The 23,939-nt window shown below is 41.4% G+C and overlaps 2 protein-coding genes and 1 long non-coding RNA gene across 3 annotated transcripts in view; 1 reads left to right on the top strand and 2 right to left on the bottom strand.

The window, feature by feature from the left end:
* The first annotated feature begins 407 nt into the window (after nt 1–407).
* Nucleotides 408–7,881, top strand: rd3 (retinal degeneration 3, GUCY2D regulator). Its single transcript, XM_023974331.2, has 3 exons — nt 408–496; nt 5,784–6,110; nt 7,312–7,881. Exons 2-3 carry the CDS (start codon nt 5,818–5,820, stop codon nt 7,679–7,681), a joined length of 663 nt encoding a protein of 220 aa, XP_023830099.1. The 5' UTR covers nt 408–496; nt 5,784–5,817; the 3' UTR covers nt 7,682–7,881.
* Nucleotides 7,882–9,538: 1,657 nt separating this feature from the next.
* On the bottom strand, nt 9,539–12,371 carry LOC111954531 (uncharacterized). Its single transcript, XR_002875995.2, has 6 exons — nt 12,200–12,371; nt 11,959–12,087; nt 10,587–10,648; nt 10,390–10,485; nt 10,186–10,278; nt 9,539–10,043 (listed from the first exon to the last, which is right to left on the bottom strand). It is a non-coding gene; the product is annotated as an uncharacterized lncRNA (long non-coding RNA).
* A 3,045-nt stretch (nt 12,372–15,416) lies between these two features.
* rhag (Rh associated glycoprotein) overlaps nt 15,417–23,939 on the bottom strand; it is a 19,820-nt gene continuing 11,297 nt past the window's right edge. Inside the window, exons 2-10 of the mRNA XM_023974330.2 lie at nt 20,221–20,404; nt 19,691–19,841; nt 18,787–18,934; nt 17,975–18,141; nt 17,618–17,755; nt 17,155–17,276; nt 16,760–16,830; nt 16,469–16,542; nt 15,417–16,118 (exon numbers count right to left, since the gene is read on the bottom strand). Coding sequence (XP_023830098.1) covers nt 16,047–16,118; nt 16,469–16,542; nt 16,760–16,830; nt 17,155–17,276; nt 17,618–17,755; nt 17,975–18,141; nt 18,787–18,934; nt 19,691–19,841; nt 20,221–20,404 — 1,127 coding nt within the window. The 3' untranslated portion in view covers nt 15,417–16,046. The remainder of the gene's footprint in view (nt 16,119–16,468; nt 16,543–16,759; nt 16,831–17,154; nt 17,277–17,617; nt 17,756–17,974; nt 18,142–18,786; nt 18,935–19,690; nt 19,842–20,220; nt 20,405–23,939) is intronic.

Here is a 23,939-nt window from a genome sequence, read left to right as displayed (position 1 = left end):
TGCCCTCTGAGACATTGCCCCCAATCTCTGGAAACAAGCAATGACAGGCCATGCCTCCGGGGAGGAGGGGAGTGTGTGTGTGCTGTCTCTTATACACATCTAGATGTGTATAAGAGATGTGTGTGTGTGTGTGTGTGTGTGTGTGTGTGTGTGTGTGTGTGTGTGTGTGTGTGTGTGTGTGTGTGTGTGTGTGTGTGTGTGTGTGTGTGTGTGTGTGTGTGTGTGTGTGTGTGGAATTAACCACAGGCTATGGCTCCAGGTAGGAGGGGACTGTGTGTGAAAGGGGTGGGGTTTACTGTATAAGACTAAGTGAGAGTGTGTGTGCTCAAAGACTTCACAAGCAAGACGAGAACTATCAGAGTCCGTGCAACCGACAGCAACACATCTTCCAACAACATCTCTCTCTTCATCTATCTTTTGGTCATAATATACATCATATATTCACTCCCTTGTGAATTCACTCCTGCTATAGCTTCCAAGACTGACGAGAGTTCAGGTAAGCAGAGTTTATTCATACAATGTTTTGTTTTAGTTTAAGGGGAGATGTGCAGTATTAGTATGGACTACAATATGTGCCAAATGAGGTTTCTGATAGTCAGGGTGTTAAAAGTGGACAATATAGTTTTAAAATATATAATTTATCCAAATCAGTAACATGCATATATATATTTATTGTCTAAGAAAGACTCACTATACACTAGATGAGAACGTCTTTAACCTGAAATCTAATCACACCTACCTACAATTACATAAAAATTAAATAACAGGGAAGCCTATCTACTTCTGGAAAGTTCCATGAAAAATCACCCTTCTATTCCATGTTATCCAATGTGTTCAGTTTGATCCATAGGAGTAGTGTGTTTGAGCAAATTAGTACAACATTAGCACCGTTTATACCTGGTGCTAACATGCAGCTTGTTTCTGGATCATATCCACATTCTGATTGTGCCCACATTTTCAGACAGGTATAGACAATTAAAATATTAATTGTGAACTGATTTTGATGAAGTCTACGTTTCAAATCTGTGTAAACGGGCAAATTCAGGACGAAGGTCACATGTTAGCACCAGATATAAGCAGGGCTATTCTGGGCAGGAGGACAGAAGCGAGTGGGACACATTCCAGGAAACAGGAGTCAATGCAGGAGCCCTGTTTATACCTGGTTCTGAGATGCAGCCTTTGTTTTGATCTTGTCCACATTCTGATTGTGCCAATGTAGCAGTGTGATGTTGTCTCTTCGTGTGCAGGGCAAATAAAAAGATTTCAACGAGCAGACCATCAGTTGTGGCAGCGTCCTAAATAAAAATACACAACGCAGAATGAACCACGCTACACCAACATTTTTAGACAAGTGTAGATGATCAAAAGAAACATTGTGATCTGATTGTGATCAGATCTTAAAAGTGTAAACACAAGATCAGGTCAAGACCAGAACGAAGGATGCATGTTAAGGTCAGGTATAAACAAGGCTTAGGAAATACTTGCATATTCATGAGTTAACCTTACAATTACACTTGATCAATATGGAAAGTGGTTGGGATTGGCACTGATGGCAGGATAGAAATACTCCATTAAGCGTTTATGAATACTCATTATAACATTATTATCATTATAATCATATACATATGAGCTCAATGAAATTCTAAATAAGGAGTTGCAGTCAGTATCATAATAGGTGATTAATAATAAACTGGTCTTAAATACATCAAACTTAAAGCATTGTATTTGGTTCAAAATATTTTCTAAAACCTAAACCTTAGCTGGAGATGTGTATAAAGGGTGTGACCATTGAGCAAGTTAAGGGAGCAGAACTCCTAGATATAACATTGGATGGTCACGTATCATGTTCAAGCTCTTGGGGCCCATATGCGCCGGTCATCAATGTCTATTATTTTTTTTTTTAATGTAATAAATACTTTTGACAGTACTGTATGCTGTGGTTAAGGCTACGACGGCGCCAGTCCAATGAGTGGAGCTTACTCAGGTGTTCAAAAGCCATATCAGACCGAAAGATTAATGGTTCTTAGGTAGTTCTTTATGAGGTTCAGTTTAGAAAACGATCTATCTGCAGAAACGACAGTTACAGGGATGGTAAAAACAGCTTGATTGCCGTAGCAACATCAGGGAAACATAAGTGAGTGGTGCTTCAAATACAGCAGTTCTGCAACATCTTAAGCCTAATTGAGCCTCTCATTCTCCTTAATTGCCAGCCTCAACACGTTACAGAAAGAGATTAACTGTATAGGATGCTCTGGGGACAGATTGTCTGGATACTGAACAGCCCAAAATTTGTTGGTTGGATTTAATTTGATTGAATTTATCTTGAATATAGCAAGACAAAACCCGCTGAGTAGTGGCTGAATTTATCCTTAAGCCGACTACTGTTTCTTCCTAATTGTTATGCTATTTGATATGTAATTTGTATTAAAAGTTTATAAATAGCAGCTAAATAGCAACTAAATATGGTATATYGCTATATATAGTACACTGCATAATGAAACAATCCCTCGTGAACTAGTGTTTTGAGGGTGGACTGACTAATATTTGCAGTGGCAATTTTAGCATGTAAATCTTGGTRGGCAAACCATTTTTGGGGTGGGGGATGCATGCCAGCAAAGCCACAACACAACACAACACTAAACAATACATAAATTGCACTATAACGGTGACAAACTTTGCCCACAATCTGTTAGGGACTACATAAATCAAGTTGTCCCAATAGCAGAGTCCCAACAGCAGGCCGAACACCTTACCACCACTACACCTGGCTAACAGCAGGGCCTTGTCTGGCAGCGAAACAGTTTCATTTACTGCCATTAAAAAAAACAGCTGATATGGTTGACTTGTTTAAACAAATGTGGTTTCTACTGACAATTGAGATGTACAAACTATGGCATAAGGGGATGACAAGCYGATAKGAGGCAATCTGTAATTTRGATTAAGACATTAATGAGTGAGCTAGGACGGATGTAAATCATGTAATCAATATAACTATTTGTTCAGTGCTTTTGAAATGTACAGGACAGAATTCAGAACATTGGCCATTCTTACAGTGTTCTTCGTGTACACCAAGTCAGAACCGTAGGAAAAATAAAGGGGGCATATAAGCAGACAATGAAAGCTCTTACAATATTCGATGATTACATTTCTCTGAAWCAGATTATAGGCTACATGTGCACCACCAAGTCAGAACAGTAGYCGAAATTAAGAGGGGTAAATAGACCAAATTATTAGGGTGAGGCACATGGGCTACAAACAGCTTACTACACAACATACACTTAGTATTACTTTCTTAGCTACAGTATGCATATCTCCCTGGCATATTACATCATTTATGCAGCGGCATACAAGACATTTTTGGACTCATCTCATTGTGCTGTGCTCTCTTGAACAGGAAGAAGGCGCGACGGTCCTTCATGTGCAAATTTTGCCATCAAACTTTGTCATCAGTCTGGCATTCTCTTGATTTATGGTGCTTTCAAGACAACTGGGAACTTGGAAAATAACAAGGTCGAATCATGATGACGTCAGTGATCTAGAACGCTCTAGAAAGAGGCTTGAGTTCCCGACTTACATTTCCGAGTATGATGACCATTGAAAACTTATTTTCCCAGTCGGATCTCGTTTTTTTCCCGAGTTCCCTGTTGTATTGAACTCACTGAAGTCAGATTTCAGTTAACAGTTGTTTTGAGCGTGGCAGAAATCATTACCAACCCCTACGCTCCGTATTTTCTGCTGGCTGCCCCACACCACAGAAAGCACTGAGCTAGGCTGAAACACCTGCCTTTTAGTGKTGCCTTACTCAAGAAAGCAAAAAAGAGACCATYCTGCTTTATTAACTCAYTTATTATAATMATGTTTTTGTTTACATTGTTTGCAAATTGATATGTGACACTTATTACTTCCAAAATMACATGCAAAACAGGCAACTCCCCCCAAATAATGTGGGGCTTAAAACAGGTGGGGCTCTGCACTGAATGATGGGTTGCTACTGATTATTTGGCATTAATAGACTGGTTTTACAAACAACTTTCCACCCAAGCTGGGAGAGAGCGCGAGGACGGCTCATGTCATGCAGYGTCAGGTACAATCTGCAATGTTTGAATTTCCAACTTTAATTAGCCTATTGAACAAGTCATTATATTATTGCCAACAGTCTAAAAATGGCAACATTGCGACACATTGTATAGATTGTGAAATGTTACGCTTAACATGAGAAAATTACGACCGAATAGATCTACCAATAAACATTTATCCATTAGCCAAAGCAAAGCTAAACATAACATTCGGGGTCCAGAGAAACTGTCTGACTCCAGTAGCAACGCACAGTATTATACAGAGCCATGATCGCATGGAACTCCCTTTCATCACTAATTACTCAAGCAAACAGCAAAATTATCTTTAAAAAAAGATTAAACAGCATTTAATGGAACGTCGGGGGCTGTAAGGGGACACACAAAAACACGCACATATAGACAGACATAATCTTGTTTTTACTATAATGTTTTATTTGTTGTATTGTTTGTATATCGTTGTATTTTAATTTGTGTTACTGTCCTTGTCTATCAGTCTATCAGTGTTTTGTTACTTGTCATGTTTTGTGTTTTTTTGTGGACCCCAGGAAGAATAGCTGCTGCTTTGGCAAAAGCTAATGGGGATCCAAATAAATCAATATGTACCATTTAAGTCGAAAAGCTACCTACCAAAAAGCTGCACTGATCTGATCATATAGAGAGCAGGGATGGGACTAATCTCATGCTGTCTCTCTATCTGTTCAATAAGCCCCTGTTTATAAACACATACATTGTTCATCTACATCATTTACAATAAAAACCAACACAAACGTACAAAATATATATATATTTTTAATCAAAATCCCACTTTCGGTAATAAAAACAATAAAAAATCATGCCAACACAGAGGCACTGATGGTCAAATTAGTTTATTCCGATTATTTATGCGTATAACAAACAATATCTTGTGTATTTTTTCAGTTTTATAAATGCATAGAACAGCCCCCTTCAGTTTTAATGGACACCCCTGAAAGAGGTTGACAGGAAGTGGGAGTCATGAAGCAGAGAAGYCTGCATCCCAAATGGTACCCTATTCCCTATATAGCACTACTGTTGACCAGAGCCTATAGGGTAGTGCACTATGTAGGGAATAGGGTGCCATTTAGGACAAAGACGCAATGAGAGTGGATGTGAAGGAAGGGACTGGATATGAAAGGCTTTAGCTTGTACAGACAGACACCTGAATAAAAGGGTTGTGACTGTGAAACACCTCTCTCTTTGTGCTGTTCTCCTTTGGGAATGTTCTTTTGATCTGTGATAATAGCCTGTCCAGGGGAGAAAGGTGTAGAAAGCCTCCAAGCTGTTGGCAACAAACAGATATTAGCTAGCGAGGTACGCACGTTACCTGTACCTCTCATGGATTACATTGATGTGATGGCAACCCAGGCTAACAGACTATCTAGACATCCACACAATCCATCCAATGAAATCGTAAGATTACAAATGATCCTCTCTTATACAATATGGAGAATATCAATAGGAGTACTTTGTAGGATTCCCTTCCCTTCCATTTACAATGACCTTTTTCATCAAAGAAATATTGAGAAAACCTCATTGTGGAAAACCAACCCTATAAGACAAACAGTCCATACCACAACCTAGCAAACACAGTAGACTTTTATTTTATTGCATGCACTGTACTAGAGGCACTGTACTACAGATTTACACCATGGCCTCTCCTCACACTCCCGTCTGGTTCCTCCCATGCAGCACGGGGCACGAGGGGGACAAGGCGTCGGTGGCGATGGCCTCGTGGTTCAGTTGGAGCAGCGAGCCGGACTACCGGAGTCCGCGGCGGGACCCTTCTGACGTGGTCACGGACACCCTGATGCTGGAGCTCAACTGGCAGCTGAAGGAGGCCGAGAGGATGCAGCGTGAGAGGGACAGCGAGTACCGGCGCCTCCAGACTGGCGTGGARTACAGCTGGCTGGTCAACACGCCACGCAACACCTACGACGTGTTACCTGGTGAGAAGCTGGGCCTGGAGGACCTGTGCTCCAAGGTGCATCCATCCTACTGCGGAGCTGTCATACTGAGGTGAGTAACCTTTGACCTTCTGTACTCTGTACTTAACCCCCTAACCTAACGTATCTGGCGTAAAAAGACGACAGAGCAGAGTCCCCACATCCGTTTTTCAGGGAATAATACTGTATTCTGAAAATCAGAAACATCTGCTTTCTTCCGACCCAGCGGAGAGTGTTATCCCCCTAATCTACACTGGCCTTCTGGTCAAGTTCTCTATACAACCCCTGACCTTCGACCCCCATTGATTCAATGCTGTCCTCATAATTGATTACCCTCTTACTCTGACCAAGGTTGTTTGACAGTAATGTGAGGCAGAGAGAGAGAGACAGAGAGAGACAGAGAGAGACAGAGAGAGACAGAGAGAGACAGAGAGAGACAGAGAGAATATAAAAAGAGCTGGAGGCCAATCGGCCAAATCAACAGGAGCATGGGTACAGGTGGGGGCTGACCTATTTGAAGGCCTAAGAACTTATCAGCCTAATCTTGAGAGGAGTAAGTATCTTTAAGTATCCCATCTCTATGGGAAGACAGAGGGGCCACCATTAAATATCCCATCTGCTAGCGGCCAGCCGATGAGCAAGGGACTCGAGAGCACTGATGCTGTCACAAAAGCATGGTGGAAAAGCAGAGAGAAGCTCTTCTGATATAATAGGCTTGTTTGGATCAAAGGTTTTTCAAGTGCATTAGTGATAGCACGTTGTGGTGGTACAGTGGCGATGGTAAACGCTGCTGAGCGGAATAGTACGAGCTCATCTCCTTCCCACGCATGTACTCTGAACCCTCTATGAGAAAACTAGACGCCCACATAGTTTCTCTCCTGTGCCTATAACTAGGCAAAGTGAAACAAAGCTATCGATTACAGCGGATGGCTTAAGGTCTCTTGGTTTTGTACTATTTTWAAATCTATAGATAAGTCATCCATTTATCCTGATTCATATGTATTGGGGGAGGTTTGGAACCACACTCACGTGATGAGTCCTGAAGACTTGTGTTGGCTTCTTGTATGAATGCCTAGGCCTGAGCTTGGTGGGCTAACAGTCTTGTGGTGCGCAAGATACCTGGGTTTGAACCCTGGCCAGTAACATGAAGACCTGTGTTGGCTCTCTGAGTTAATTCCTAGGCTTTAGCTCAGGGGCCTAACCTAACACAGCCACCCGACCAGTCACACATGGGTCTAGCTGAGACCGATTTGACTTCTCTCTCTGACATCCAGGTTCCGCCAGGTGGTGACTGAGAACGAGCCGGAGGTGCAGGAGGTGTCTGRCCTTTTCCGCACAGTCGTCCTCGAGGCCTTGGACCGCATGAGGGAGGAGCAGGAGGCGCAGCGGCTCTCGCGCCAGTGGAACAACAAACGGGCCATGAGCATGTCTCTCATGAACTTCAAGTCACGCGTCAAGATCAACCCCTTTGGCAGCACCTTGGGTCTGACCTCGACTGGAGGGGGAGGGGAGGGTGTGTGCGAGCTGAAGACGGTGTCAGAAGATGTGGAGAAGGCGCTGGAGGAAAGGGCTGACAGGTCCCAGAGGGTGTGGAGCATGCCCAACTTCAGACATAAAGGGCTGTACACTACCAAGGCCGTCTGAGCTGGGGATCCACAGGACAGTGTTGTGGTTCAGTGGAGGATAGAGCGACGCTAGTGAGATGTAGCCTATAATAAAACCCTGGAACCTGCCCAGTCTGCTTTGAACAAGAATGGGGAGAAATAGGAGACATGTTTCTCCCATCCTCTCCTTCGGCAGTGTGGGGTCATCCACTATTGAAAGCTTTTGACTTATGAATTCAATATGGGGAGCTATGCTAAGGATATTTTACAATGTTTTGAGATTTTCAGACACATTCTTTGCTGTACCTTTATTGTAAATTAGATCGTTTCTAAGAAAATTGGGTTGCAGCCCAGTCTGCTTTGAACAAGAATGGGGAGAAATAGGAGACATGTTTCTCCCATCCTCTCCTTCGGCAGTGTGGGGTCATCCACTATTGAAAGCTTTTGACTTATGAATTCAATATGGGGAGCTATGCTAAGGATATTTTACAATGTTTTGAGATTTTCAGACACATTCTTTGCTGTACCTTTATTGTAAATTAGATCGTTTCTAAGAAAATTGGGTTGCATGCACTTCCTTTTACTGTGCTTTTTTTCTTTATAACAACATAATACTCCGGAGCTACATGTATTTAAATTGTAGTTAACCAATGAGACTTACACATGAAACAATCAACAAGTTCTGCTTTTTTCTCAAGCATTTTTTGGCACTGTAAAGGGAAGTGCTGCTAATCATGACTTTTTAGTGACCTTTTTATAACTTGAAAAATCAACAGTAAACTGACTGCTCTATTGGAGTGGTTACCATGACATTGTAGATTATATCAATCTTCGTTCTAACTCTTTACAGTTGGAATACAGTGCATCTTGATCTCTTTGTGTTGTCGATCTTACTTTATTGCTATTGACTTATCGGCAAAATACAATTTCTGTGCAAATATTTCAAATGCCAAATATTTCAAATCACTTTCTTATGGCAATTTCTCAGTAGAAAAGCATAGAAATCCACATCTAAGCTAAGTGGTAAGCACAAAGGCACCGTTTTATTGCTCAGCAACCAAGGTTGAGGAGCCTGGGCTATTTGCCTTGTCCAATAAGATTGACAAAGCCTGGATACAGGACAAACTGTGTCTCATAAGAGGCACACAATGGCAGCAATAATTCATACACAATGGGAATGGATGCTTGATTGTACTGTAACATTTCAGATGACTATTGTAAAGAATCTCTATAAACAGCAGCAGTTTATTGCTGTTGAGAGAAGAGCTGTTTTATTGGGTGGACTGTAGCAGTTTGCCACATCAAGTGGGCTTCACAAAATATAAAAAGCTCATCCAAAATAATATTGATTTATAGTATTACATGTGATGACATCCAGTTTCCAGTCTCAGATTTGTACATACTATACATTATTCTCTGATAATCAATATATCTAACAATAACAACATTCCAGGGGACCCGAGTTTAGCTGCAGGACTGTTTTGAACCTTCTTAAAACAACTAGAAAAACATAGATCATCAAACACAATGCAATGCCGGACTGGTGTTCTGTCTGACAGATTACGTTACAATAAAATGTACRCAAATCTCTTTGTTCATCAGACCTGGGTTTAAATAGTATTTGCTTTCAAATACTTTAAGCGCTTGAGCCTGCTGGCGTGAAAGATGGACGGGTTGGCACTTTTCCTTTTGTTTCATTGTGCCGGGCAAGCTTAATCAACTGAAGTACTTAAAAGAAAACCGATACTATTTGAACCCAGGTATGCTGTTCATCACTCAGATCTTTGCTGATCTGTAGTCTCCACCACAGCAACACTGTTCTATCTTGCTTAGCAACACCTTGTGCAGCAAACATACTGAAAAAAAGTCAGTGACTGGCTCCTTTGATGTTATAGTAAAATTACAATTCTAAAGACCAAACACACAGACATCAGTTACAAACAGTGTGAAGCACAGGAGGTTGGTGGCACCTTACTTGGGGAGGACGGGCTTGTGGTAATGGCTGGAGCGGAATTGGTGGAATGGCATCGAATACACATGGTTTGATTCCATTCCATTGGCTCCGTTCCAGCCATTATTATGAGCTGTTCTCCCTTCAGCAGTCTCCACTGGTCTGAAGAAAGGGGCCGACAACCACAGGAGTGACAGCACGCTTTTTCTAAAAGAGAGACATGGCACATTCTGTCATTTTGAGATAACAGGCCATGTCCCACATCTCTTGCAGTGATAATAATAACCCTGTAAATGGATGTTAGTTCAGAGCTTAATCAAAAGGGTCGTCTTTCCCTGAGTTCTGTTCTGGACAAAAATTGGAAGGTTCTGGAACATAACCAACGGTGACGGCCTTTGCATTACAACGTGGAGTTGAGGAACTCGAGCAGTTCGGCGCGATTCTTGTCCCTCTGTTGAAACAATGTGTAGTATGCATACGTTTACATTTTAGAGAGACTTACAATCAGTGCTTTCAACTATGGTAGGCAAAATAACCTTCACTTTTCATAATCATTGTAAGTAAAAACCTTCATGCATCACACTCATACACACCAGTTTGTCTTTCTTGGACTTCTTCAATTTCATTTTGATCTTCTTTCCTGTGATCATGCTGTACTTGCTTTTTCTCCTCCTCTCCTTTAAATACTGAAAGATAGATATTTAATTTCAAAATGACAGCTTTCAGAAAGCTTCAAACCACTGGTATGGATGTAGCTAACTTGGTTAAGGATAAATATTCCCATAAATGTATTCTACCTTGGAGATCTGAATAGGTCCAGGTCCAGCGCTTTCCTCCTCTGGTGTCATTTTCTTGTCCTTCTTTCGTTTATGCTTCTTCTCCTTTTTCCCTTTCTATAAAAAAAAAGAGTTAAAACAGAGGACACTTTACGTAAGTCACAGACCACACCTTTAACAAAATAAATACCGAAAACTGAATATTTGAAGAAAAATACCTTCTTGTGTTGTTTTTCCTTTTTCCTTTTCTTAGAATTCCTTCTGGATTTGCTGTGGGAATCTAGACAGGAGAAAGCAAAATCTAACTGAAACACGGTCCTTCAGGCTTTGACTATTAGCTATACATATACAGGGCTCTACAGTGCTACCATTTTGGAGGCATATGCTCCTAAATATTTTGTTGTTCTACCTGAAATTTMTATTTGGAAGCACCAGTGCCCCTAGATGAAAAATAAAAAAATCACCCTGTTAATAATTGTTGTAAGGATTTCTTCACTGTCCCACAGCCTCAGAAGTATGCATACGTGGTAGCACAGAAAGAAAGGACAAGGGAGAGCTCCTTCAGGAGATGTGCTTCAAAAGTAGCTAGGATTCATATAGGCACAACGTAGCCTACATCTCAATCTTAAAAATCTATTTGCTTGTGCTCCTAAACCCTGTATTTTGTAATTGCTGGCAATTATTTTCATTAATACCTCAAATATTTTTCATTGTGCTCCTGAATTTCTTTGTGTGCTGCTACATTTTTCAATTTAGGAGCACATGTGACTGTAGAGCCCTGAAATAATATGGTAATCTTTCAGATACAGTGCATTCAGAAAGTATTCAGACGCCTTCACTTTTTCTACATTTCGCTACGTTACAGCCTTATTCTAATATGGATTAAATAAATAAAAAATCCTCAATCACACAATACCCGATAATGACAAAGTGGCAGGGACTGGGAGACTAGTCGGGATCAAGGGAAAGATAAACAGAGCAAAATACAGAGAGATCCTTGATGAAAACCTGGTCCAGAGCACTCAGGACCTCAGACTGGGGTGAAGATTCACCTTCCAACAGGACAACAATCCTAAGCATACAGCCAAAAGAATGCAGGAGTGGCTTTGGGACAAGTCTCTGAATGTCCTTGAGTGGCCCAGCCAGAGCCTGGACTTGAACCCGATCGAACATCTCTAGAGAGACCTGAAAATAGCTCTGCAGCGATGCTTCCCATCCAACCTGACAGAGCTTGAGAGGATCTGCAGAGAAGAATTGGAGAAACTCCCCAAATACAGGTGTGCCAAGCTTGTAGCGTCATACCCAAGAAGACGCAAGGCTGTAATCGCTTCAAGTCGCTTCAACAAAGTACTGAAAAGGGTCTGAATACTTAAGTAAATGTGATATATTTTAAATTCACTTGCAAAAATGTATAAAAACAGTTTGTGCTTTGTCATTATGGGACACTGTGTGTAGATTGATGAAAGAAAAAAACAATTTAATAAATTTTAGAATAAGGCTGTAACGTAACAAAATGTGGAAAAAGTGAACGGGTCTGAAAACTTTCCGAAAGCTTCTTTACAACTACGGGACAAGTACTGGCACACTCACCACTGTTGCTGGAACTACTCCTACTGCGGGATGAAGAGCGGGATGAGGATGAGGAGGATGACGAGGATGATGAGCTGGATGAGGAAGATGATCTACTGCGGCTCCGTTTCGTTTTCCTTTTTTCTTTCCCTTCAATAGAAAAATACAAGAGAACAGTGACTATTTACCATGACTCCAAGGTAGGCGCACGCACACACACTTGTGATATCAGTTAAGTGATCACAATAGACCATTAAATGACCTGTGCTTGTAGATCTTCTGTCATCTCTTGTGGCAGACTCAGTACTCCTTCTGTCATTTCCTCTTGTGGCAGAATCAGTACTTCTTCTGTCGTTTCCTCTTGTGGCGACTCAGTACTCCTTCTGTCATTTCCTCTTGTGGCAGACTCAGTACTCCTTCTGTCATTTCCTCTTGTGGCAGAATCAGTACTTCTTCTGTCGTTTCCTCTTGTGGCAGACTCAGTACTTCTTCTGTCGTTTCCTCTTTGGGCCGACTCAGTACTTCTTCTGTCGTTCCTCTTATGGCAGAATCAGTACTTCTTCGTCGTTTCCTCTTGTGGCAGACTCAGTACTTCTTCTGTCGTTTCCTCTTGTGGCAGACTCAGTACTCCTTCTGTCATTTCCTCTTGTGGCAGAATCAGTACTTCTTCTGTCGTTTCCTCTTATGGCAGAATCAGACTTCTTCTGTCGTTTCCTCTTGTGGCAGACTCAGTACTTCTTCTGTCATTTCCTCTTGTGGCAGACTCATTACTTCTTCCGTCGTTTCCTCTTGTGGCAGAATCAGTACTTCTTCTGTCGTTTCCTCTTGTGGCAGACTCAGTACTTCTTCTGTCGTTTCCTCTTGTGGCAGACTCAGTACTTCTTCTGTCGTTTCCTCTTATGGCAGACTCAGTACTTCTTCTGTCATTTCCTTGTGGCAAGACTCAGTAGTAGTACTTTTTCTTTCAAAACTTCTTATACTGGACTCACTTTTCACGGTGTCTACTTTGCTGGACTAACAAAGACAAAGTAAAGGGAAACGTCTTGTAAATCTATCTGCATTGTGAGCCCAAACCTCTATCATAAGCCCGTCAGATTTTAAACACAGATCATCAGTAGCGTTATTTAGCTAGCTAATTAGCATTCCTAAATGCAAAACAAGTTGCTTGCTAGCCCGATGACGTTAGGGACCTAGGTACTTACCATGGTGGCTGTTGTCTCGACAAAAAGAGGCGAATGCAATAAAAAGTTGCTGTTTATCAAAGTGATATTCGCTACACAATTATTAGCAATACTTTATCGACTGTACTTATTTGTAAATATAACTGTATGGCTGTAAGAGATAACTGGTTGGCTACTTTGCTGACAACACGATTGAGCCATTTTGCATCCCACAATGCACCATTGATTTCTTAAAGCAACACCGCAATGTTTTAAACAGCAATATAATTCAATTTCTATGGTTGTAAACCTCGTTGGGCTCAAGTATTATTTTTGCATTTGACGGCTTGGAAGAGGTAAGGCAATAACACTGTATTTCCTTAACAAAAACAACATTCAATCAGAAAGAGAGAAAAAACCTATCCCTAATAGCATAGTCACTGGATACTGCACACACATGTCATGAATCTACAAAATCATTCAGTGACAGTAATAATGCTCCTCGTGCAGAATAAACCTGACCTTTCAACCCCTGGCAAATCCTGCCAAATCCTGTGTGGTCAAAGGATGCACATTCATTAATGCATGGATCTTGACCCTGGAAAAGATACAGCACTCCATCACCCCTTCTACTAGCCACAACTTTCTGGTTGTAAAAACAATGTTGATGGTGATAATGCAATGGAATCATGTCAAAKACCACACACACAGAGTCACTCTGATATGATATATAATCATATTTATAAGTGCCAGTATTAGTATTTATACATTAACAACAGTGTCATACATATTCATTTTCTGTAACCTAAAAAGCTAATGCCATGTCAATCATTTCAACAAAGTCTTGACTGCTGGTGTCCTAAGCTTTAGGCCTACGTTTATATCACACGTTGGCTACTACATCAGCCAAATGAAATACTAGGCTATTTATCTATCTGTAGTCAGTTTAATCTTTCCTTGCAACAATGGTCTAATACAGGAACTATTGCAGGCTATTTTCCTCCTGCATTCTAAAGTATAACCTTCGCTTTATTCAACAAAATGTTTGAAATATATAAAGACATACTTTTTTATCTGATACACTCTGTACCAATTGCTAGTCCTAGGTGCAGGGATTTAGAGAAACTAACTATATCCATTGTGTAACTAACTACACTGTACATTAAGAGGTTACAATAAGAAGTGAAAGAAATAAAGAAAGCTCATCAGTGACTATCTTTGTCATGCCCAATTTATTCTGTATCCATATTATAATTGTGACATGTAGCCTATCTGGTTTTTAATTGGACGTGTCAGATTTCAATGCAGCCTTTCTGTATTTGAAAAAACTTAGAGGGAGAAATTAAAATGGAAGACACTCTACTTTAGCATTGAGGTGACTGGGGCTGAAGAAGGAAAAGCACAGAGTGTTGGGAGCACACAGAGAGAGTAGGACCAATCCTTGCCCTGCGCCAATCCCTGTGAGCCATTGGCCCATATTTATCAAGCGTCTCAGATTAGAATTGCTGATCTAGAAAGGCAAAACGGATCCTAGATCAGCACCCCAATATCAGACGCTTGATGAATACTGTCCCTTACCCACTGGGCCAAAAATGGTTGAATCAACGTTGTTTCCACATAACTTCAACAAAAACATTACATGTGATGACGTTGAATCAACGTGGAAAACTGATTGGATTAACTAAAAGTCATCAAGGTAAAGTGATTTCAATGTTAACCTAAATTGATTGATGTATTTTTGTTGTTGTTGTTGATTTCACGTTAGTTGACCACTCAAAAACATGTAAATCAAAACTAGATGTTGAAATGATATCTGTGCCTAGCGGGTAGCTCCTGCCTATACTTCACAGGTCTGGGATCAGATTCTCTCCAGTAGGAGTAGTGGGCTCCAGTGAGGCGGCCTTACTCTGCAGCAGGCCAAAGTAGCATTTGATTCTCTTCATAAAACAAGGCTTAGCACACAATATCGGTTATGTCAGTTGGATGGCGAAAAATATACAATGTATAACCCTAACTAATGAGGAAAAACAAATGTCTGTTAACATTTTGAGGAGGATTGGTGATATGATTGAATGTCAGCTTGACATACTGTTTCTACTATTTCTATACTGTTTCTACTGTTTCTAGTGGCTCAGAACAGTGGCACATTATTGGTCATCAAATTCAGTTTAAAAAAAGAATCCCTGAAAGTATCTTCCCTCCGAATATGTGAAAGAACAGTTCATGCTTATATGCAACTTATTAAGGAGCATTTATATCAAAATGCTGCTTCGTTGAAATCAATTTTCAGACTAACACATCCAAAACTCTGCAAGCATGTAAGGTTTGATATGATTTTCTGTTAACAAAAATACTTACAATGTTATTTCAATTACATTGAGACCTGATAATACATGTTTTGTATGTAATACACCCACCTCTTACACTTTAGTTGGAATTATAATGAGCTAGAACATCTTTCCCAAATGCTCTTCAGTGGACTTATTCTATTCAATTAATACAAATCTATGGACAATGAGGACGTAGTTTGATACACAGAAAAGTGCAACATGAGCTTCCTTGCTGTTCGGATTGAATTAGAGATGTGTAAATAAGGTAGCTTGAACCACTTCAAATATGATTTGATATGATCTCAAATCAATACATTTATGCTGTGGGTAAAAACAACTGACAAGTTGATAGCACTGGTCATCCTGGGTTGATCTCAATAGCATAACTTGGCTTCCTCTCCTTCTTTCCGTCTGCACTGATGGTCAAGACATTAGACAGATGGCGCAGGAAGTCCTGGTAGGGATCCACCACTTAAACGAAGGAGAGGAGACGAGGAGAGGAAGCCAGCTAAGAATATTAACATACACCCAAGGTCTAATGTCTGGTTCATGATTTCTCACTTTCCCATCTTTAGCTCCATGGGTTGTGGATAAGTATTTGCAGCACAGGGCGGGAGATTTAGGCCTCTGCTTTGTTCATGGAATGGTCTCCGTGAGCCAGACTCTCCTCGCCCTCTTCCTCTTCCGGAACCTAAGTACAGTCACATCTCAGTCAGTAACAGATCTTACAGTTTAGCCGCAATTTCATCTACGCCAAATCATATTTGTTATAAGATAGTATTTTTTTATTTACAAATTAAATATTTTTTGCATGTCACTAGGTGGTCACGTGACATGTAATACAATACAATATGCCATCTTAGACATATATGGCTAATGCCACATTATGGTATTGGATATCTCAAATGTTATATGAGTGTCACACCAATACATGAAACATCATGTACCGTGTACTATATAGCTCAGGTGTTTGATTCATCTGTAAGCTAGTGATGTTCAAGGATGGAACAGTATGATGTGTTTTATCTCTCAAGGTCTTACCTCCCAATAGATTGAATCATCAAAGCAGTTCTGATCTGGAGGCTGTCCCCAGAATGGAAGTTTCATTATCAGACCTGTACAAAGAGATAAGTCAATTACAGATTTATTCAATAAGTTTCCCCGTCTTCATGGAATAAAGTAAATTGTCATGACCTCAACGATTTGATGATGAGTGTAGAAATATAATACTTCTATTACCATACGAAAACCGACAGGAAGTCTGTTCAAATGATTTTGTGATGTCGATTTTTTGAATGACAAAACGCATTTCACTGTGTTTTCTCCACCCACCTGTTATGGATCCTCCAACCAAAGCGAACCCAAGGGATGAGGCCAGGGCTGCAGCCTGCATGGCAGCGCTCCTGAGGGAAGAAGGGTGGAGAAGAGAAAATGAGAAGGGTACAGTACTTTGTTTTTTTTAAGAGACCCTTAATTTGACACTTATTATTGAGGCCAAGGTCACGCCTTCACTGAAAAGTGAATTACTATAGACATTTCAGAACTACAGTATCTATACAGAGATCACAAATATGGCCACTGGTCAAAATGCTGAGTTTCCCATTACTGTTGATCATGAAAATGACTACACATTGTAATTTACCAAAAGTCTTAATAAAAATCATTCCTGTTTCTTAATCTGCTTGTATAGATGTACAGTATGAAGAGTGTCATTAGATGAGCCTTACCCATCCTTCTTGCCCAGAGCGACAGCCACAATGCCAGCGATACCCCCAAGGATGCCAGGCATGCCGTGCAGATTGTGGACGCCACAGGTGTCCTGGATGCCCAGGTTGGATGCCAGGATGGGCTGAAATGTGGTCTCATTTACATTATTCCCTATGGCCCACTCATTTCAACATTTTTCTAGCTATCTGATGGTAGGTGTTTGTTTTGACTAAAATGCAAGTTTCTCRCAGCACGCAAAACTGGTTTCACCCAGCACAACCAGAACCATTTTTTCTCATTAGGCTGAGGAGTTAGTTAGGATGCTGGTAGAAAGGTATTATTCAAAAGAATGTAGGTGTATTGCCACTCACAAGACACATTACAACCCTAGTTAACTATGGCATTTTCTAGACAGTTTGGTGTCCTGGTCCATCTCAGGATTGTCTTCCTATTGGTTCAGACGTGTGTGACCTTTGTACTCACAGTGAGGAACTTGAAGCCCAGGGTGGAGACGATGCCAGCCACGAATCCGATGATCATGGCACCGAAAGGCCCGATGTCCATGTCGGCGCAGGTTCCCACGGCAACACCTCCGGCCAGAGTGGCATTCTGGATGTGGACCTATGGAAGCATCTATTAGCTATGCTACAGTAGGTGCTGTGTGATATTCTATTGTCTCTCTCCCAGAGACACACATGCACGCACACACACAACACACACACAAACACTGAATAGCCTTGTTTGAATATATACAAGTCAAATAAATTGAGGAGGTAAACAATCTACAGCTTTGCTGTCTTCTGACTCTTTGTGGTTTGAGTGAAGCATGTGATATCTCACCATGTCCAGTTTCCCTTTGTGCTCCACCAGACTGGAGACAGCGTAGGCGGAGAGCACACAGGCAGCCAGCGAGAAGTAGGTGTTGGTGACAGCCATGAGCTGATCAGCACCGGGTTCTGCGATGGCAGAGTTGAAACTGGGCCAGAACATCCAGAGGAACACAGTACCTGGAGAAGATATTGAAGTAGATTTATATTTGTCTGCTACTTCAATTGATTCTGAAATATATAAAACAAAAACGAATGCATTAAATGTATTAAAACTATGTCAAACAGAAGTTTTTTTTWAAAATTTAAAATTTAAATGTAAATGTAAGTTGGCTTGCTAGTCTGAAGCGATTCACTTTTTTGTCCACTAGGTGGCGTATGTGACTGATATGTGGAGGAGCCTCCACTTGAGCCACACACATACAACACCCCTTCCCTTGTGAGTAAAATATAAATATACCGTGCAAACAGACACCAGGGGCTAAATGTATCAAGCATCTCAGCTTAGGAGATCTAGGATCAGGTCCCCCGTTCATATAATATCATTCATTTTGATCTAAAAGTCAGAACTTGATTGTAAATCAGCACTCCTAGTCTGACATGCTTGATACAAAAGGCCAGGCATTCCCTAGGCATTCCCTAGGCATTCCCTTAGGCACGTATTGCAACATTTCTATTTTTTGCGTTCCAAAGATACATAAGGGGACATTTGATCAATATTTAGCTGATCTATCTTTTAATAGTAGTTAGTGACTGACTACAGTAATAAGATCAACTGAATTTTGCATTGACTGTGATGACTGCCATGTGAGTTGCTGCTCCTACCGATCATGGCGAAGAGGTCAGAGTGGTAGACAGAGCCGTCGTTCTCATGACTGTTCCGCAGAGCTGGCCTGTACAGCATGCGGGCCACTGCTAGACCGAAGTATGCCCCAAAGGCATGGATAATCATGGAGGCCCCAACATCATTGGCCTGTGAGTTGGACAAACCACATAAACCACTTCATTATGTTGTAAAACAAAATACAACAATTCAAATAAAAGCCCTCCCAAACAAACTTTCTGCTTAGCCTGCTAGTTATCTCAATCACTTGTCACTTCATCCATCCTGCCTCTGGCCATTCCCAAGCAAAACTAGTGCACTGATTGGTTGGGAATAGAAATGGACAGATTCAAGAATAAAAATTGACCCCTTGACGTTACATTTTTTTTTTCCAATGGTAGATTCATCCCTATGAATTAACGGCATGATTATATTTATAAGAGCCCTTTTGGTAGGATAAATCTTGTCTAGTTGTTTTGGGCTGCCACTTCTCACCACTAGAGAGCAATCTCACTGGGGTTAGGGGTCAGGTGGTGGGGTCGTGGGGTGAGGTCGTGTGTGTAAGGGCCCAGGTAAACGAGTAGTAGTCATGCACAGTAGGGGGTGGCATGCACCTTAAAAGTTTGTTTACGGACCGCCATGATACCAAGGAAGAAGAAGAAGAAGAAGAAGTAGTTATGCATGGATCAACAGGAGATTCACAAAAAATGTTTTACCATTACTCACAAGATTGCACACAATATTGCTCATTGGACTGTATTAACTAATATACTTTTTTTGCATAGTGTTGTCTTTCATGTACACGAGTGCTTAGATGAGTGGATGGGGGTGAAGTTAGTCTGTTGTGACTGACTGTTAACATGAGGGTTGGTTCTGGGTTATGAGATTATGGTGAAGTGCACTGACCTTCAGGACTTCAGCCACCAGATGTTCATTGATGCCGAAGATGGTGATCTCAAGGAGGGTCATGATGAGGAGCTGGACTGGGCTGGTTTTTCCCAGGACCGCGCCGAACGAGATCAGAACCGTGGCTGTGCTGAAGTCTGCGTTGATCATCCTTTTGGTGAGGAGTAAGAAGAGGTGGAGGTGGAGAGAGAGAAGAGAGAGAGAGAGAGCGAGGGAGACAGAGAGAGAGAGAGGGAGACAGAGCGAGAGAGACAGAGAGAGAGAGACAGAGAGAACAGAGAGAGAGAGAGACAGAGAGAGAGAGAGACAGAGAGAGAGAACAGAGACAAAGACAGAGAGAGACAGAGAAAGAGAGAGAGAGAGAGAGAGAGAGAGCGAGGGAGACAGGGAGAGAGACAGAGAGAGACAGAGAGAGATGCATTATTAACACTAAAACAGACCACTTCCTCGGGTGTCCTCCATCATGTGGACATAATGCTGCTACTGCTAGCTACATTCCTTCTGACCGTACTGTATTTTATTGTATTTACTTGAAGATGGAGACTTTGATCTTTCCTTCGTCCAGGTGCCAGAGGCCTTGCACGAGGAGACCCCACTGCAGAGCGAAAGCGGCCAGGAGCAGGTTAAGGCCCACGCTGCTGAAGCCATATCTCTTCAGGAAGGTCATCAGGAAGCCGAAGCCAATGAAGATCATCACGTGGACATCCTGGAACACTGTGGACCAATGAGAATGCAGGTCAGAGGTCAGCTCAGGGGAGTTTGACTATTTGATCCTTAACACAACATGGTTTTATTGAAGGTCCATTATGGCCAATCTGGCCCTATTTGAATTATTCATCACGTTGAATGAATACAGAATGAAAACAGAGAGGATGAAAACAAGGACACTGAATGAAACTAATAAAGGGTGTCAACAAGACAAAAAAAAGACAGAAATGTAACTGTAAAGACATTCAAATCGATTGACAGACCAGCAATTGATCAAATACCTAGGGCTTTGCCTTTTGATGCGCGAATGACTCACGGAGCAGCCGCATTGGACTGTGCAGCAATCGTAGTAACCCCTATCCCCACAAGGGGTCATTGTAAATCCAAACTTGTTGGAGGATGGAAGACCAATTCAATTTGTCTGTGAATGGGATACTGAGAACTGAGGCTCCCGATAACCTTGTTGTGTCAGTAACCTCACGCTGTTCCATTCACTGACTTCACATGATCTTAATCAAGTCTTCTGAACTTATCAGAGGGTCTCGGGGAAGCAGACACTCCACAGTTAAACACATTCCTCACTATTAGTTTCAGTTACTGGAATTATAAGGACAGGGGTCTTGTGTATGGATCACTGTCCTTGCACTTTATGTACTGTATGTTTAGATTGATTTACGTAAGAGGACAGAGACTTTACTTATGAGGGCTCTAGTTCACTGTGTTTGTGGACAGTAGGATGTGAGCTCTGTCCGATTGTCTGCAGATAAGGATCAGGCTACTAGCCCAAGAGACTGACCAGACGTATATGTGTGTGTGCATCTGGTATGTGTGTGTGCGCATGCCTGTGTATGTAGCTTAGAACGGTATGTCCACTGCCACCAGAGGAATGATCCTAATTCTCCAAGCTCCACTCTCGCGCAATGCTCACAAAAGGTTCCCTTCCCTGAAATGCCTGACAACAAGAACTTCCTAGTCCCAATAGCCATGTGCGATGGATGACGGGATCTCATCTGGAAAGTATATGAATGTGTGGCAGAAAGGGAAAACAATAGGCCTCATTTCTCCAGGTCTGGTTAGCATTGTGATGAGCAGTTAGCATTGTGGTGAGATGTTAGCATTGTGGTGAGCAGTTAGCATTGTGGTGAGCCGTTAGCATTGTGGTGTCACGGCAGGACCTAGGCAGACAGTCACTACTCAGAAAGTCCTGGCTGGGGAAGTGATGGAATATAGGGTGTGGGGTAGGGGGTTTGGGGGCTTAGTTGCAGCATAGACTAGCCCATATGTCCATTGTCTTCTTTTTGTCTGTGACTATGTATGGCTACTATGTACAAGCATTTCGCTACACTCACAATAACATCTGCTAACCATGTGTATGTGATCAATAAAATGTGATTTGATTTACTGTATGACTCTGTCTACCAGAATGCCATTCTAGAGCTTATATACATCTCTATCTTATAGTGCGGTCTTGAAATACAAGACCTTGCTATAAGTATAACTGATGCTGCATTGTACAGTTGTAGAGGGATTGTTGTAACTGGCAATTAATTTTAGAGTTGAGTTTGTTTGGAGGCTCCCTGTTTCTGCCACACCATGATAGAGACAGGATAAACAGGAAGGTTAGCTCTTCTAAACAGATATTGTSTCAGATTAGAAGTCTGTGAATTCCTCTCTCTCATTATTGTGTTTACATGTGACTGGCTCTTTCTCCCCAGTAGTGCATTGTATTGCTATGGATGATATTCAGCACACTACACCATGATTCTAATCAGGTTTAGTATTACTTACGCAATGCCTCCGAGACGTCATAGGATACATTATAACTCCTCTGGCACTGGTCAGAACACCCGCGCCCATCCGGGAACAAACAAATAACTCCAATCTATTCAATCTTTTCCCTGATATCGAAGTCTGAACAATGTCAGATATGTAAGATATACAAATAGCCTTGTAAGATATATAAAAGGTAAGATATACAAATAGCCGTGTGTTGACTTGACTTTTGTTACGGAACAAATCTGCATTTTTGTTGTTAATACATTGCATGCAATGTTTTATGTTCTTTGGCACTGATTGTGGGTACTTATTATTGGGAATGTGCAAATCAAATCAAATCCATTCCCTTGCATCTGGGTGGATGCAAGGGAATGGACCGTATGCTAATAATGCTAATAATACAAACTAGAATATACGATGTATCGTGTAAAGCTGCTGAGAACTGCCTTACCTGATAAATTCCTGGTGTTGCAAGCACAGAGCAACAAACTTTAGAACATAACAGCAAAACAAGTCTCAGCTTTTGTCTTGTCTATATTGCATATCTTTCTTTTTTTGGCCCACCGCTGCACATTGTCATCTTAACCAGCGCTGTCATCTAAAATCTCTAATGTTTTATTTCTTTGGCTTGGTAAGGTATGCACTATGTAGTGACCCATTGAGGAAGCCCTTGGACGGTGCTATATCACCCGAATACTTGATCCCTTGGCGACATCATACCAGTTTGCGTCTCTAAGAAAAGGATGTGGTGGGAGCTAGAGAGGTCCATTTGGAACTCAGCCTCGTAGATGGCCTCTTTGCCCAACATGTTAGGCCATCCCCCATATGGTAGTTGTATTGTGCTAGCACTCTAACCAAGATTTCAAGTATTTTCTGGATTGCTAGTCTGAAGGGGTGTCAGTCTGAAAGGAGATGGTTTCAGGCCAGCAACTTAATTATTTTCGATGTTGAATCCTGACATGTTTGGAGGTCAATGCACAACGATCTGCCGAAGAAGCTTGCTCTGAAACGTGTCAGCATCAAACATCATTGAAGGGAATTAAATTGCTGTTCCTCAACCGTCCGTCAACATTTCAGTAATCCCTAGTGTGCTCATTCTGTCCCCCGGGCATGATGACCTAGTGCCAACTCCACTGCATTCACTAGGGCGGGCGCCAGTAACAGTATGGATCATGCAGATACAGTTGAAGTTGGAAGTTTACATACACTTAGGTTGGAGTCATTAAAACTCATTTTACAACCACTCCACAAATTTCTTGTTAACAAACTATAGTTTTGGCAAGTCGGTTAGAACATCTACTTTGTGCATGACACAAGTAATTTTTCCAACAATTGTTTACTGAGCGATTATTTCACTGTATCACAATTCCAGTGGGTCAGAAGTTTACATACACTAAGTTGACTGTGCCTTTAAACAGCTTGGAAAATTCCAGAAAATTATGTCATGGCTTTGATAGGCTAATAGACATCATTAGAGTCAATTGGAGGTGTACATGTGAATGTATTTCAAGGCTTACCTTCAAACTCGGTGCCTCTTTGCTTGACATCATGGGAAAATAAAAATAAATCTGCCAAGACCTCAGAAAAAAATTGTAGACCTTCACAAGTCAGGTTCATTCTTGGGAGCAATTTCCAAATGCCTGAAGGTACCACGTTCATCTGTACAAACATTTGTACGCAAGTATAAACACCATGGGACCACGCAGCCGTCATACCGCTCAGGAAGGAGACGCGTTCTGTCTCCTAGAGATGAACGTACTTTGGT

Source organism: Salvelinus sp. IW2-2015, linkage group LG28 (assembly GCF_002910315.2).
Source record: "Salvelinus sp. IW2-2015 linkage group LG28, ASM291031v2, whole genome shotgun sequence".
Taxonomy (NCBI): Eukaryota; Metazoa; Chordata; class Actinopteri; order Salmoniformes; family Salmonidae; genus Salvelinus; species Salvelinus sp. IW2-2015.
Note: the sequence above shows the minus strand (reverse complement) of the source record. Positions and strands in the feature narration are given on the sequence as shown.